Source organism: Dicentrarchus labrax, unplaced genomic scaffold (genome assembly GCF_905237075.1).
Source record: "Dicentrarchus labrax unplaced genomic scaffold, dlabrax2021, whole genome shotgun sequence".
Classification (NCBI taxonomy): domain Eukaryota; kingdom Metazoa; phylum Chordata; class Actinopteri; family Moronidae; genus Dicentrarchus; species Dicentrarchus labrax.
This window is the reverse complement of record NW_026136714.1, coordinates 26,757,028-26,774,325: the sequence shown is the minus strand read 5'-3', so window position 1 is coordinate 26,774,325 and position 17,298 is coordinate 26,757,028. Positions and strand designations below refer to the sequence as shown.

At 39.4% G+C, this 17,298-nt stretch overlaps 1 protein-coding gene across 2 annotated transcripts in view; it reads left to right on the top strand.

Annotated features, from left to right (window-relative positions):
- abca2 (ATP-binding cassette, sub-family A (ABC1), member 2) overlaps positions 1-17,298 on the top strand; it is a 94,432-nt gene that overhangs the window by 30,310 nt on the left and 46,824 nt on the right. For both annotated transcript variants that reach the window (XM_051422236.1, XM_051422235.1), the window contains exons 3-6: positions 7,683-7,794; positions 10,228-10,391; positions 12,326-12,447; positions 14,719-14,832. In XM_051422236.1, coding sequence (XP_051278196.1) covers positions 7,683-7,794; positions 10,228-10,391; positions 12,326-12,447; positions 14,719-14,832 — 512 coding nt within the window. The remainder of the gene's footprint in view (positions 1-7,682; positions 7,795-10,227; positions 10,392-12,325; positions 12,448-14,718; positions 14,833-17,298) is intronic.

Sequence of the window (17,298 nt, the reverse complement as noted above, 5' to 3'; positions counted from 1 at the left end):
AAATGAGCGAAGGGTGAGAAACTATACACAGGGGAGACACTAACTAACACTAATTAACCAGTCCTTCCAGGAAGTTGTGATCGCAACACAAATTCATCCCTGTGATTTCTGCCCGACTTGACATTAACTTAACATAACATTTCTGCCAATTTGACCAATCATTGTAGTTTCCCATGCAAACTGGTGAGCCCTTACGTCACCAAACTCATTCCCTTGTTTCTACTGGCAGGGCACATGTACCCTCATAACCCTAAGCCAAAGAAATTCTAAAAAAGATTGCAATACACATCAACATTTAGAAAAGCTGAAGTGAAAGTCATTTTTCTGTGTTTCATGATTGCCTTGTGCCTATTTTTCCTGACCTTCAATGACTCACAGCAGCTCCGATCCAGAGTGATTGAGTGTTATTAAGTAGCCCGTGATATTTTCTGTTTACTGAAATAATCAAAGGAGTTTTAAAAATCTCCCACTGATGAGATAAACTGCAGCTGGCCTCATTTAGTTGCAGTCTTAATAAATACTGTGTTAAATTAGAAAAACAGTGCGTGACTTGAAACATTATGCCCCTGATGGTAATTAGCGACAGGCAGAGTAAATCTCAGCAAATTTGTGCATTAATCAACAGTCCTGAGCATTTCTACTGCTGTTTCTGCACCACATCATATTTGAAAAGATATATTTGATAAATCACAACTTCATCATCAATAAAACAATACACATTCTAAATACTTTATAAATGAAACAAAAAAATTGCATTGAGGTTAACAGGTTCTCGTTTTATTCTGTCAGCTAAATACACAGAATGTCCGTTCACTTTATGAGACAAAATATGTGCATTTAGGAAAAGTTAAGGCTCTTGTTTTTCCATCGTCAGTAAAACTGTACACATTTTAAAATTTAAAATACTTTTTTAAATGTTCACATTTAATGAGAAAAAATAAGTGCATTTAGTACAAGGAAGAAATTCTGTATGCATCTGCAACCCAAATAAAATCTCCCATGACCCAGATGTGGGTTGCTACCAGTTCCTGGGAATGGTATAGAGAGACAGATTTGTTGGTTTTGGTCTTTTCATGGGATTGGTTGACATTAAAACAACTATAGAATAAACGTGTTTAATCTCTTTTGGAGACTCAACTGTGTATTGTACATACACTGGATGAGGTGATTACATTTTGATTGATTGTAATGATGGCAAAAGCTATCCGGTAAAAAGACAAAAGGCCCTACTTTAATCACGCACAAGGTTGTTGGTCTTGGGTGCACAGACTGTGTGGGCGTCTCCAAGCTCACCCGTTAGTCCGGCTCATGCATGAGCAGCAGGACAAAGTGGAATATAGATCAGAGGGTGTGGTGATTAATTGATGCACTCTCAGTGATGAGACTGGATACAGTGAAACATGAGGACAGCAGCTCAACAAATGGAAAGACTTCTACCGGAAATCACATTCAACACACGGGGACCACAAATCTGCAGCAGATGGTGTGTTCTGTTTCACAGTCAATTAGTACAATGATGATAGAAGAAAATAATACAAAAAACAAGCCATTTATATGATTGCATCAATCTGATCCTAAATGTTTATATCATATTATAATTGATGTGACCGCAGCGCTTGGACTGCAATACATCACAAGGATAAAACTGAAAAACAAACACATTTGAAAAAAAAGTTGGAAATTAGAGAGTGATTAATAAACCCCAGTAATCTGACATCTCCCACGTCAACAAGACCAATGTTGAGTTTAACCGAGCAGTCTGATGTGTGTATACATTCATCTGGTTATTATGTAGCAGCCTGGTGCCATTTGCATGTTATTTAATGGAGTTAAACACAGTAAACAAGGAAAACACAGTAAACAGCTGTGTGTAATGGTGCTGTGCGTGAATCGAAGGCTGCATATTTTCAACATATGTGTCCTGCTGCCTCCACAGGCTGCAGGAGACTTTTCATACAGTATAAAGCAGCTGTGGACAGCAAATACAGGAAGAATCATTTCATTTATAGAACAACACAGACGGATTTAGCAACGTTCCAGCTTTAACCAGATCAAAAATAGCGTTTAATTAAAGAAGATTATTTACATCTGAAGCATTATTCCATGATGCTGTGCATTTGTTCCAAGTATTTAGTTTGCCCTTATACCTTGTACAACCTTGTATCTTGTGCCAGCTCTGCAATTGAGTATTGCAGGAAATAGGAATTCAGTAACAATGGGGCCTTCGATCAACTTTTGGGAAGATTTGTACATATTACGAGTGGCCAAAAAATAATTTCACAATTTATTTAATTGCAGTCACGATCCACAATCTAAACTGCGATCTTCTCAATTTTTGAAATGCCTTGTAGAGTTAGTCTATAAATTTCTCCATTTGCACCATTAAACACAGTATTGCATTAAATACAATACGATACGTATCACGATACAGGGCTTATGATTCAATATATTGCGATACTGTAAGCAAGGTGATATTTTGTTAAATACATAAATCGATTGTATCGAATTGATACAATAAAACACAACAAAATATCGCCATAATGTATCGATATTTTATACACCCCTACAATACGTCACAGGTAGATCAACATAAAGTAATTTGTCCAATCAGCAATATTTTTTCATATTTTCTTACACCCCTAGACATTAAATACCGCAATCTTTACAATTCGCCTGAAAAGTAGATTGCAGACACCTTGGATCACAATCTTGATCAATCTTGGTACTTAGTACGAGTATCCTCTCAGTATCTCCAACAGTGATCGCTACAAGAAAGTTATGAGGAAAGGAGTAAATCCATGTTTCATATGTGTAGCTGTTTGGAAGACACTGAGAGGTGAGGGACAGGTGGGTTGAAGGGACAGATGGTGGAGGACTGCACTGGTGTACTGGTTTACTGATGTTAGAATGACGTCTTCTGTCCTCATTAACATGCATTGTTGTTTTAAATATAGAAAGTGATGGCTACTGCTGACTCATGTTTGCCCAGGTCTCCCTGCAGTCTAGAGATGTGACGTAGTTCTGTTCAGCATCGTCATGCATTTAAAACAGGCAAATGCATATTTTTTGATCAGCTGCTGTTACAAATATGGGATTTGCCTTCCACCATGTGTCCTTAGTTCACCTTTTAGTCTTGTGTTGCACTGTTTTTTTCATGTTTCAGTTTGTTCTCAGTGCATTTGCTTCTGCCTTTAGCCGTTGTAGCATTTGTGCCCAGTTTATTTTGATGCTTTTTGTCTTTGTTCATTTTCTTCACCTTTGTTGTCTTTCTGCTGTTCTTTCTTTGTTTCTCTCTTGTTTCCGGTCGTGTTTCTTTCTTTCCTGTGCGTGATGCTTGTTATCAACATGTTGGATGGACCAGTGTGTAAGTGTCACCATCATTCATTTTACCCTGACAGCTGATCCTGGCTGACATTAATAAAAACATCTCCTGGTTAATGTAACCAGGATGTGTTAATCTTGTTGTGGGGTGTGTTTCTCTGTCTGTGTGTATACACTATATGTTTGCCTAACCCTGATCCATACTGTATCGTGGAAGACCTTCTCCCAGAACCTGTACATTCAGTCACTCTGCGGCTCAACGTTTTTTTTTCTATGTTGAAAATACAGGCTGATAGGAAATCTTCTTAGCAACTAATCAAGTCCTGAACAAGAAAGGGCTCTTCCCTTAAAGTCAAGAGAAGTGAATACTTAGTATTATAATATAACTGATACCTCCCACCTCACTGTGCATACACCAAAGGTTTTTCAGGCTTCCTTATGACTTCCTGTTAGCCTCCAGCACACATGAATGCATGACAATAATTTACTGATACAGCTCTGCAAGACTTCAAACTTTACTGGACCTAATGGCTCAAATATTTTTGGGCCAGTTTTTTGGGGGGGAATTGTGGGTTTAATACAAAGTTATTAACATCATTTATGTATTTAAATTATTACTTTTTTCTTATTTTGTGTTGTCCCATCCATCCCAACCTCCTCCGTATAAGGAGTGTCACCTGACTCTGTCACTTGAATGTAAACGATGATGCTGTTGTTTTTGGAAGGACAGTCTTGAAATCAAAGATGGCGCAGTAGGTCCATATGGAATGAAGCTGAGCAGCACTCAGTGCTCTTTTACAATAATACAACCAAATATAGTTTGAGTCTCCTTTATGTGTAGCTTCTGGACACTTGGGCTTTTACATGGTTTGTATTGACTTCAGTGGAAGAGCAGTTCATGTTGGGTTTCTGTTTTTTCTACCTGCCTGTTTTTTGAGCCACCGAATGACTGAATTAATGGTTTCCACTGTACCTGTGTGTGTACGAAAGTGACAATGAATATATATCTACCTCCCCCTGCGAGTGTGCTTCTCTCAGTCCTGACACATCCTGTTTGCTGGGTGCTGACTGAGCCAGTGACTGAGCTCCATCATCACCACAGAACAGCATCCTGTTTCACACTGTTAAGGATTGATGCTAAAGAGCCTCATTCTGTCCAGATTAGCGCTGCCATCCAAAAACACTGGCAGCTGGACAGAGGGGAACACACTTGTATGAATACTGTATTTGGAATAATCTAATCTGTAATCCACACTTTCACCTTAATAAACAAACGGGCTGCGCAGTAGAGCTAACAAATCATTCTGTGATTATGTTGATTGCATTATTTATTTGAGCAAAAAGCTTCTAGCAGGCCTTTGCTGCATTCAGTCTCTCTGCTGTGTCCTAAAATCTGCTGAATTATACAACACATTTCAATGCTTCCGGTGACTTTGAATGTGCAGTCCCCACCCGTGTGTCTTCCTGGTGTGTGGTTTTTGTGTGTTTGGATGATTTGAAGGCGCATAGTCTGTGAAAGCAAGTTAAAGAATTAATTTCATGTAATTCTTGCTCCATACAGCGGGCTGTGTACTTAACGCTGTCTATCAATAATTCATGTTTAACTTGATGATGGATTCTGACCTGTGTTTAACACTTTAACCTGTTGACCTTTATTCTCAGCTAGCTGGTCAGAGAGGAAAGATGTCAATGAACTGATTAAATACCTTTTCCTGTAACCTCAGAGACCCACTTCCATTATTCAATCACACTAAATTACATTATATACTGTTGAATTATCACTTCATAATTGATTGCTAGAGCCTTTTATTGATAATACGACACATGTGTATTATTCACAGCCATTTTTTGAGACCAAGGGTAGAAAGTCTTAACCCACATAAAGCAAACCTGGGTTTGGATAAAGACGGCTGGGTCTCTAACTTTAATGATCTCTTCATTCCTCCTGGGGTTTAACAGCAGGCGTGTAAGTGCTGGCAGTTCAGCTTTACTTTCTATTCTGGGATCAAATGCATGAGCCATTACTTTACTTAATTGCAGAACTTTTAATAACTTGAATACGTTGAAAAAGAGAAGAGCTATACAGACAACGTAAATAAGGGCCCTAAAAATATCTGGTGCACTTTTTAACAACAAACAACCAACTTCAGTTAACGCATAAACAAATGTATACTGCGTACAGTTCTAATTATGCAGATGGGAGAGTTTAATTTCTCCTGAGAATTAATCAAGCTCTAAAACTACACACTAGCTTTATTTTCCCACCTTACAGCATGCCCTTCTGTTCTGCATATTCTCCTGAATTTTTGGAGGCTGTTAAAAACACATTTCAAGATGTTTATTATACTCACTCTTTTAACAGCAGGCTGTCTGTTTACCAGATAATAATTCATTGCACTCCCACTATAATGGTTAATGTACTCTGACAACCCTGAGTGGTTTCTTTGTTCCTCAGATGATAGGAGGTGTATGTAACTTAATTTAATCAGGGAAGAGCGGCAGCACATAAGGCAGAAAAATGTAAAATTGATAAAAGAACAGCAATCACTATCCTGAAGTTTTATGCTCACACAAGTATTTTGCAGTCAGAGGGAACAGCAAAGCCCTTTTCAGACACGGAATATGTAACACGGCAGAGTGAGAGAAATGGATGAGCTGTTTCAGGAGGAGTTTCGACTGATGGATTTCAAGAATTATTTTGCTGTTGAAGCAATTGTCATTTGTACTTGGAAGTAGGGCTGTGTACTGGCAAGAATCTGGCAATACGATATCACGATATAGGGGCTATGATTCATTATATTGTAATACTAGGCAATATATGGTCATATGGTTAAATGGTCATAGGATAGTCGCTGTAACATCTAACGTCCTAGCCCTCAGTAAGCCTCAGGTTCCTGTAGACGTACAGGTCCTGGAGGGATGACAGATTGCAGCCGATCACCTTCCGAGTGGAGCGAATGATACACTGCAGTTTGTCCTTGGCAGTGGCAGCAGCGTACCAGATGGTGATGGTGTAGAAGTGCACCATCATCGTCATTGGCAGGTTCCTTCCTCAGCTGCCCCAGGAAGTACATCCTCTGGTGTGCTTTCTTTATGAGAGGTCCTGGGTGATGATGGTACCCAGGAAGCGGAAGGACTCCACAGAGCCAACTGGGGAGTCATACAGGATGCTGGAGGCAGGTGTTGGCTGGGTTCTTCCTGAAGTTCACAGCCATCTCCAATTTCTTAAAAGTGTTGAGCACCAGGTTGTTCTGGCTGCACCAGGTAGTAGGCATCTCCACCAGAGATGAGCCCAATGAGGGTGGTGTTGTCCGTAAAACAAAAGGAGTTCAACAGGCTGATGACTGGAGGTGCAGCTGTTGTAAATATTGCTGTTTAAAATGTGTGTTCGGCTCATAGTAAACTCTGCTGCAGATCAAATCAAGCGTTTCCTGAACTAACATCCAGTTCTGGTTTCATTTTTTTTTTTCCCCTGCAGCCTGGATACTTTTATTACTTGAAAACATGCTTTATTAAGTTACTGCTAACGAAAAGCAAAGATTCCCTACTGCTGCAGCTTCACATTAAAAGGCTTTAATTTTGAACAAAACTAGACACAGGAAGTGTTCGCCAGGTTGGCTTGACACTGGCTGCTATCTTTAAAAAAAAGAAAAAAAAAGCGTATACAAAACAACCCAATCGTGAGTATAATGTTTGCCATAATGGCAAATAACAGCCCTAATTACAGCTGTGTTGTGTAATATTGTTAGTCGTTATACACCTGCTACAGATACAGATGTGTGCATACACCAGGGAGGATCCTTAGCCCTGTGCTGTATTTCTCAGAAAGGTAATGGTAGATAATACAAGAGGGAGCGTGGTGGCGGACAATAGGAAGTGCTTTTGTGGGCGAATGTACAGGATCCACACTCACAGGCAAGCTTTGGCTGCACAGTAACCATGGAAACATTGGACTATTAGCAATATACGTTTCTTTTTTTTCCTGGTTGAGAGCTCGTCCAGACAGTATTTATGGACTGCTAAAGAAAAATATCATGCCATTTTTTCGCCCATTTTGCTACAACATAATGAAAGGCCTGTGTATTCAGCATTGACATCTGGGACCCTCTCTGGCCATTAGCTGCTGTGCTGCCTTTTAGTGGGCTCGTCTTGACATCTTTCTTCCTTTTCCAACTCTAACACACAATCTCTCCCTCTGCTCATCCTCTTTGTCCTGTTTGATCCTTTGGTTTTCTTTTCATGACACACCCCCTCCTACCTGTTGGCCCTCTTTTTTTCCACATCTGTATCCTCGTCATTCCCTTGCCTACCTCTGCCACGACCTCTTCCCTTGTCTGTTGTTATGTCCCCCCCATGTTCAGCCTTTTACAGTGCAGCCCCTCTCACCTCGGCTGGCATCATTCCCATCATGCAGTCGCTGTGCCCAGATGGACAAAGGGATGAATTTGGTTTCCTGCAGTACAAGAACTCCACGTGAGTAGATTTTGTCAGCAAGTTGTTTGTTTGTCTTGAATGATTGGTTTATTTGTGCTTACACTACTTCCGCGAGAACACTGAGATCTGAGTTGAGACAAATTCATTTTGATTAGATTTGATTATGTTATATGGTCATTGTAAAATAAACACTCAGGTACAAGTGAGGATGATTGATTGATTGATTGATTTTATTTATGGATTATTAGACACAGGAACAACAACAACACAAATCCAAAGGATAACAAATTAAAGTAAAAACGCTTATTTCCAACATGGTCCCAAATTTTAGAAGACAAAAAAACACAAACACACACTAGCTAGAATAACGATGCTGCAAATTTCATTAATCAATCTGTTTCAATCTGTTCCATACAAAAAAAGTCGTTTTATAAGCCCCTCTTGATGTGTAATGGAAGGCTGTTCCAGAATATGGTACCAGTGTGAAAAAGGAGCATGAACATGCACTAGCCCTTGTATTATAGTGATGATGAGTATGGACCATTGTTATCTGAAAAGTATTGAGGAGCATACCCGTTGATAAAATTGTACATCTAAGATGGTGTCAATATAGATAGAGTAAATGAAAATACATTTCTAGGTATGTTAATAAACCACAAAATGTGCTCTAAACCTCACATAAAACACGTGCGAGCAAAGCTAGCAAAGAGCATTGTGGTCCTGGGAAGAACAAGGCACACTCTGAAGCACAAAGCACTGTTTATTGTTTATTGTTTGCTGATATTGCCATTCTAAGTTACTGGTTAATAACATAGATTTTCACTCTAATGCATTTTTTAACATCAAATGCTGTTAGGTTTATGGATCTAATTAAATTTAACACAAATAATGTATAAAGAAATAATTTACTACCAGGCAGTGTATAGTGTATAAGACAGTGAAACCTTAGAAAAGAAAATGTAAACCAGGATTTTTAGCATTAAAAAAATGGTGATTGTATTTTTTAAGAAAAACTCAATAGACAGTAGCCTATAGACTACTTTTACAGAGGAAGGCACTTGCACTGTACTGTAATGTAGTTTTAAAATTATGATCCTGCTAATCCTCATCTTTATTGAGTGTAACTTTTATCTGATTACGTAGTTTTCTCTGTAACCGTAATGGATTAGAGTTCCTGATTACATGTAATCAAATAATTCCCCGACCCTCTAAACCACAATAGCAACAACATTACAAGCTGAATTAAATAGTGGTGGCATAATATGACCACATAAATACCCAAAAAAGGTTAAGATAATAAAGTCATAACAATCACCATCTTAACTTGCACTGACATCATAGTCATCAACAACATAATCATGATCATCATCACAAACCTCAACATTATATCATCTCAACTACACAAGTAGCCTTAGGACTCACATACTGTTTCCCCAAACTGCATTTAGAAGAGAAATGGCTGTGGGGATGAAGGAGTACTTGTACCTGTTGGCCTTAACAGGAGCGATCGGAACCAGAAGCCAGAGGGCAAAATCTGGATTTCAGAGAATATGGGATTGCTGCTGTCGGATAGGATCGCTTTAACCTTCCTCCCTATCTATTTAACGGGTCAGATAGCATACTTACTTTTACTATCCTGTAAAGCATTCTTAGCCTTGATGCCGAGATTCTGGAACCAGCAGATTAAAGAAAAAGTTAAAACGGACTCAGTGTAAGATCTATAAAATACAGTCACAAGGGGCATGTCAACAGGAAACAGACAGAATAGATGTTGCTGGTTCTTTTGCTCAGCATTTGGGCGTTAGAATTAAAATTCAGCTGGTTGTCAATTAAAATCCCACTGTACTTATAGTTCTCTACCGCCTGTCTCTTAATGATAGCACTGAGAGATCGCAGACACAGTACCCATACAGTTTCTCCTGACTGTCCCTCATTATTTTAACATCAGTCCAGAATGCCCCAGCCTGAGGTGGTAGACACTACAACATGATCAGCAGCAGCAGTCCATAGTAAAACGAACACACAAAGATTATACATAATCAATGATATTTCTAACAATATAGCATACATCAATATACATCAGGTCTGCATATGTCCCTCCCGCCACTGAAAATAACAGATGAAGAAGTTTTGTCCTCGCGAAAGTAAAACAAGCAGTTGTCCGACCGGCTGTCACCTTTTTACGTCTGCTGCTCCTGACCTCGTCCCTTTCCTCACCCACCTCATCAGTACCTCTTTGACAACTGGTTGTCCTAATAGCTATTGAAATATTTCACAGGATAAGTGAAAACTTTGACCTGAGGAAAAGTCAGGGGATCATCAAAGCCAGTAGGATTTATCCTCCGGGCATCACCAATGTCTGTGTAAAATTTCATGGCAGTCTGCTGCTGGATTGACTGACATTTCCATCAGTAGAGCCATGCTTTGATCCATGTTTGCAAATGTTTTAATGTCTAAACCTTCCTCTGTTAGTGTCACCCAGCTGCTGGAGCGGATCAGTGAAGTGGTTGAAAAGAATCGACTCTTCACCTCCGACTGGCCTGGTCTGGGTCAAGAGCTGGAGACCCTGCAGCAGCATCTGGAGAGTCTAAGCTCCAGCCCTTTACCACTGGACTCCAACTTTAACAACAGCCAAGGTCCAACATACAGCCATTCTTTAACTAATGTGCAGATTGCAATCTTCCTATACGAGCTTATCACTTCATTTGTCTAACTTAAGCCAGGTCCACACAGAATCTCACAGCTCACAGCTTGCATGCCTCTGTTGCCCACACAGTGTTTCTGCTTCAGTGCTGCTGCTGCCAGCCTTATCTTTCTACACTGAGTTTGTCTTTGATGACATATTTCTGTGACATATTCTACAGTTATAGACAGTGAAAGGTGTATATGTTGTTGGTATAATGTTGATATGACTACGAACAGACCTTTTCACTGTCACTGTTGCTGGGAACCGCTTGCAGGAAAAATATGCGAGCCCTGAACTCTCTAGTGAGGCATCGCTGCAGCCGCAGCTGAGAGGAAAGTGTGGCTGCTCTAACCTGTTAATGGGCACTAAAAAACAAAACGAGACATGTTGTCAATGCAGGCAGTTTGGCCCGGGCCTCAGATTGCAAAAGCCTTATAATAATTTCAGCTAAACCTCCAATTAGAGCCCTGTTTTTGTAATCCCGCGGATTGCAACTAACTGAACCTGCTCGCCCCAATCCAGCGTGTAGGAGAAACTACCGTGGAGAAATGCAAAAGGCCCTATCTAGAGCCAGTGATTCCGTTCTGGGCTACTGTAGAAACACGGTGGTTAAACATGGCAGCCTCTGTTGAAGAGGACCTGCTTCCTCTGTAGATAAAAACAGCTCATTCTAAGGTACCAAAAACACAATGATTCTTATATTAGGGGATTATACACTAATGAAAACATACCTATGAAAATTATATTCCATTTATGACAATAGATCCTCTAAATATTACACACTGGACCTTTAAGTAACCTCCCTAATTAAAGACTCATTCAGCATAGGCTGGAAAAAAGGAAGGGGACAAGAAACTACATTTAGGCAAGATTCAAGCTTATACAATATTAGAAATGATAAAAGGAAAATAAATATACAAACTCCTGTTAATGACATACATAAATAGGCAAGTCCATGAAATGTATAAAATATAAGTCACAATAATAAATAGTTTGTATCAAAGTGCTACTGTAAATATCTATACCACCCCCCTAATAAGGAACTCATCAGCATAAGCTAGAAGAGTGGGCAGCATGTAGAAAATATTCTATGATGTCAATTGATAAAAAAGGACACATGTAAGAGATGTATGTATAAAATAACATTCAGCACCAAAACACACATCATATTAGTGACAATCGTAAATAGCCTGTATCGAGCAATATGACAGAATAAAAGACAAGTAGGGCTTGACTTAAGCCAACAACAAGCTGGCTCCTCATTAAGTCCTACTAGTCCAACAGTGTTAAGTTCCTAAATCCAGAAAGCTATGTATCAATCTATTGATAATACCTCTACCTCCAGGGGGTGCTGTCATTTTTTTTATTTGAGAGATGCAGGAGAACTGCAATAGATAGATAGATACATACTTTATTTATCCTGAGGGAAATTCAAGGGCAATTACACTGAACACATTGAATGACAAGCTTGCCCTACCCTGAGCACCAGACAGGCCCCATACCTTGTGAGTTGGTTGAAGCACGCTCAACATTTTTTGGCAGAAGGAGTTACCTTAAATCTTTGCTCTGTCAAGATAAAAAGAGAATCTAATTCCAAATGAGCCTTTACAATATCTGATATGCTATCAAAGGTACTATTCTACAGAGAAACTGAAACAAAGTAGTAAAGTATGAATAATCTGCCTGGCATAAAACTGCAGTCCTCAGGGTCCGCTGGTTTGTGTATATCTGAAGATGTTTTCATGTATAGACTGGCCACTGTTTGGAAGTTGGTTGGAAAGCTGATCAAAGCTCTCATTTCAGTGAATAAAACATGCATCCACTAACAGAAAGATGAATTTGAAATAATTGTGTGTGTTTTTGTGGTGTGTGTGCTGAATGCAGGCTTCACACTGGCCAGTGTGTTGAAGAACCAGTCGGATTTCCAGCAGTTCCTGCTCAAGAACCTTTCCCTGTCCAACTCCACAACCAGCATGCTGCTCAACACTCCAGTCAGCCTCAGAGAGGTGATAAACTCTCACTTTACTAAAACAAACACACACACACACACACACACACACACACACACACACACACACACACACATCAATTCTTGGTCCGTTCTGCTACATGTTCCCCCATTCTTTTTTTCCTGTTTACAGCAACAAGGACAGACACAAATGTGTTTTGTTCTGTATTCAAAGGTATTATAAACCTTTAAAATCTCCCGGGTTGATCTTTTAATCACAAACCACTTTGTTGAAGTGACAGCATTACAACACAGTGGAGCATTTAGCCGCTAAAGAGCCACATGTTTCTCTCAGGAGTTGGTAGAGATCAAACCAGAGCTGAAAGGAGAATGAATATTGAACTTACATTCATCAGGTGGACACAAACAAAATAATATATTACTCTGTGTCTGCTGGATGTGTAAATAGGCATCTGCTTGATAATCCCTTATAACAATGGTTCCTACGAGGGGTCACCAAAGTTTCATGGGGGTTCATGAGGCCTTCTTGATTTTAAGGGGTCTAAAAAATAATAAAGATATACAGAAGGCTAATGTTTCAGCATTTCATTCATTCCTGTGCAGAAATCAAAATGAAATTGCACTGTGGCACTGCCCTAATGCATATGACTATTACTATTCATTTAAATCTATAGTGATAGAAAAGGGTCCCTTAAAGAAAAACGGTTGGGTCCCACTGGGTTAAATAAAAGTGACCAGGGTTCTTATTCTGACATGAAGCCGACATGTAAAAATGCCATCAGATTAACGTAAAGAAGCATGTCTGAAAGGGGCTGATCATCCACACCTAACATCCACTGAGGTAGCCATTCAGTGTTGAAATCGCCTTGTTTTCTTTAAATAAAAATAGTATGCCACTATTATGTTTACTGTACACCCAGTTCATGAGTCCAGGTGTGCATTAAATAGATGAGAAATGTTACACAGATTAGTTTGAGTCCAATTTTAAATCTGTTTTTATGGGCTGAACCCAATAAAGAGCTGAAGTCCATCTCAGCAGATGCAGCATCTGAACGGGTTGATGAGCAGCTGAACTGCCGCTGCGCTAATTAAAATCCTCAGAACTGAAGTGAAAACATCGACACTGAATTCTGCAGTCGTGATGGTAATTGAAGGAGGTTCAGTGAATCAACCCCAGGGATCCTCACATCTTTAGAATAATCAGTGCAGCAGTGATAGCAGGCTGCTTTCTAATAGTAACACCTGCACACATCTGTCCCAGGAGGAGACACACAGCTTCACCCACTACACTCTCAAGACTGATGTAAACAGGAAATGAAAATGCTGATTACAGTGCAAATATTTGTCAGCAGGAGGCTGATATCAGTCACTGCTCTTTCTCTTCTCTTCATTGTACAATAGAAGTCATTTAGGCAGGATGGTAACTTTATATTAAGGTATGACTCTCAATAGATTCTCATTTTTTCAAGGTATAACCCTTCACTTAAAAATAGAGGCTGTTAATCGCAGTCATTTTGTGCTACAATGGAACTTGTGTGGGTTAATAAGTGTCAGACTACTAGTAAATTAGTTAAGAACAAGAGCTCACTGGGGGAACATATTCTGACTATATTCTGTTATTTGAACACTATTAACAGTTGTGGTTTTGTGTTTTTTTACATAAGCATAGACCACATTTATTAAGTGTTTTTAAAGGCTACTACTACCTTAAAGGGCCATACTGAGCAAAGCAGAGTCGGATCATAATTTATGTACAACAACTCCCTTACTTACTTAAGCAATAAGCAGTAATTAGGAATAGTGATAGACCGATTAATCAGTTGGCCGATTAAGTGGGCCAATTATTTGGCATTTTGAGATAATCGACATCGGCCAATGTCTGTGCTCAGGAAACCGATGAACAAAAATGTCTTCAGACACATCTGCAGGCGGTCTCGTCACTGTGTAAAGTTTTACCAGAAGAAGTAATTCACTGTGTGCTGCAGTTAAAGGAGAGGGTAAATCAGAGGATGTGTCATTGAACATGTTTCACACTGAGCTACTGACCAGCTCCAAGCTCCTGTGGTCTGACATTATTTGGTTTAGTTTATTTGGTGAATTCTTACCTTTTAAGGATTAAACCTTCAATCAACTGACCTGTGAAATTGTTTTTTCAAAGGTTTTAATCCAATGCTGACATTGATGCCGGTGAGACAGAATAAAGATGAATGGGTGATTCCCTAACCCTAACCCTAACCCATTCATAACAGCATTCTTGTTGCATGTTATACTCAGCTCCATATTTTGTGTGTGTGTGTGTGTTCTGTAGGTGCACAGTCTTATCTTTGGTACATCTCTCAGAGATGGAGGAGGGGCCCAAAGTTTGATTCAGGGCACAAAAGACACCAATCAAAAACCTGGACACAAAGTTCTTCATCTGGGGGTAAGTTCATATACCCAGACTCACATTTATATACACACAGTAACACACAGAGGTCCTGGAGCATTGCCTGGGTTTCTTCAGCAGTTTTATTATTCTACAAGGGAAACTTAAGTAAAATTAGTTTCTAAGTTCACCCTGACAAATTAACACACTTTGAAACCCTCATACTTTACCGTTTCAAAAGTTCTGCTCAGTGGGGCAGCGTGGTAGCTCACCTGGTAGAGCGTGCACCCCCATGTACAGGGGTTGGGTCCTTACCACACAACCAAGGTTCTAACCTGCAGCCCTTTGCTGCATGTCATACCCCTCTCTTTCTCTTCCCACTTTGTTGTCTATCTTCAGCTACTCCTGACTAATAAAGGCAACAAAACAAACCAAATAAATAATATTTTAAAAGACGATCTGAGCAGCACTCCGCTGGGTTGGGTGGAGAGCCAGTGTATCTGCAGTATGCATAAGAACATCTAAACTGTTCTTGAAAAAAACCACTACACACATATTTTGAGTATTTTGAACATTCTGGCTCAGAAAACGTTGAGGTGACCTCATTAAACCCAGTCAAAGAGCATGAGGGAGAGCATAAGAGCATGGTCAACCAGTGCTGATCCACATTTCTCCATCAAGAGTAGCACTGGGGTCAAGTTCATTTCAATGTGCAAGAGTTATGGAAATAACTCTTGCACATTGTGTGCAAGAGTTATGGAAATAACTCTTGCACATTGAAAAACTTAAAAAAAAAATTCTAACAAAAATCAACCCTGGTGACTGAATTCATAGAAGTACACTGAGCATCCTAGACCTTCTATTTGTGTCATCGTCAACATTGCTTTATAGAAAGTGTTTTTATTTAGTGAGGTGATACCCTCGTATAGTTTAACCAGGGGCGGTCCTAGACCATTTGGTGCCCTAGGCGAGCTTTACTGATAGCGCCCCATCCCCACGAGAAAAGAACTCATGTCCAAAGAATTGCACATTTATTTAAACAATGATAATACAAACAATATAACAATATGTGCAAAAGAATAAACCTGTTCAATAATAAATATACAAAAAATATACTTTTAAATATTTTTAACAGTAGTGCAACATCTGAGAACTAACCCTTATACTTATCTCTGTTCATCAGTATATAACATATGCTCATCTTTATCACCTCTGTCTATAAAGTCCACATGTTGATATCCTCATCTGCATATTAGGCACTGACTCACTCAGCACTTTACTAGTTTGCACTCTGGTTAGATGTAAAACTGTATTTCACGGTACTTGAACTTGACAGTAAAGTTAAAACTAATCCAAAACTGAATCTAATCTAATTTTGCTATATGGACAGTAATAATAGACTTTTCACATCCACTCAGTTTTAATTTCATAGCACACAATGAGATGCAAAGTGCTATATACTGTAGCCACCATCAACTTGTATAGTGTTTTTCTCGAAAATTAGCCAGCCAGTCAAGGCCAACCCAGGCCAGCAGTCTGAACCAGACTTATGTAGAGGTGTTGAAATTAATCAAATAATCGATGCATCACGATGCAGACATGGACGATGCTGCATCGATGCAGTGGCCAGCCATAATCGATTATAAGGCAATGATGTTGCTCGTTAATTTTCCGGCAGCGCATAAACATTCAAATGGACAGCATGAAACCAAACAAATTAAGACGGCACCTGGAGAACTTACACCCCAGTTATGTCAATAAGCCACTGGACTCGATGAGTATCGACAACAGGCCGGTCATTTAGTGAGCGCAGCATCAGTAAATAAAAACGCACCGTTAGCCTCGTACAAACACCGCCACATCGCAAGGTGCAAAAAACCATCACACTATAGCAGAGGAGCTAATATACTCCGGCAGCATTGGACATGGTCACAGTCATAGGTGACAAAAGTGCTGAGACACTGAATACTGTCCCTCTGTCTAATGACACGATTGGGAGACGTGTGTGTGTGTGTGTGTGTGTGTGTGTGTGTGCTGTCTGCTGTGTTCAGACTGTTAAATAAAAAAGATTGTTTATATGTTACTACTTGTATTTTTGGATGAAAACAACCATATGAAGTAATATAGAAAACTGTATTATATTTAACTATACAGTATCTTAATGCATTCCGTCAAGTCAAATATCTTATATGGCTTTAATAGAAAGTCCTAGCAGTAGCAGTTTAACCTCTAATCCATTGATTCTGTAACTGAAATATTTATTTCGCCCTGTTGTGCAAATGTGGGACCAAGTCATAGTTTTGCAAATCCCAAATCAAGACTGACAAGTCCTAAGTTCTGAACTTTGTGTCCCAAACAAGTCATAATGCGCTCTACAGCAAATGTAATGCCATTTTAATGATAATATAATATAAGTGCGACTGAACTGATGTCATAAAAATCTAATCATAAAAAAATTAGTGCTGACAATGCACTTTCATAGCATAAAGCACTATTAACCAGTACCACAACAGAAAGAAATGT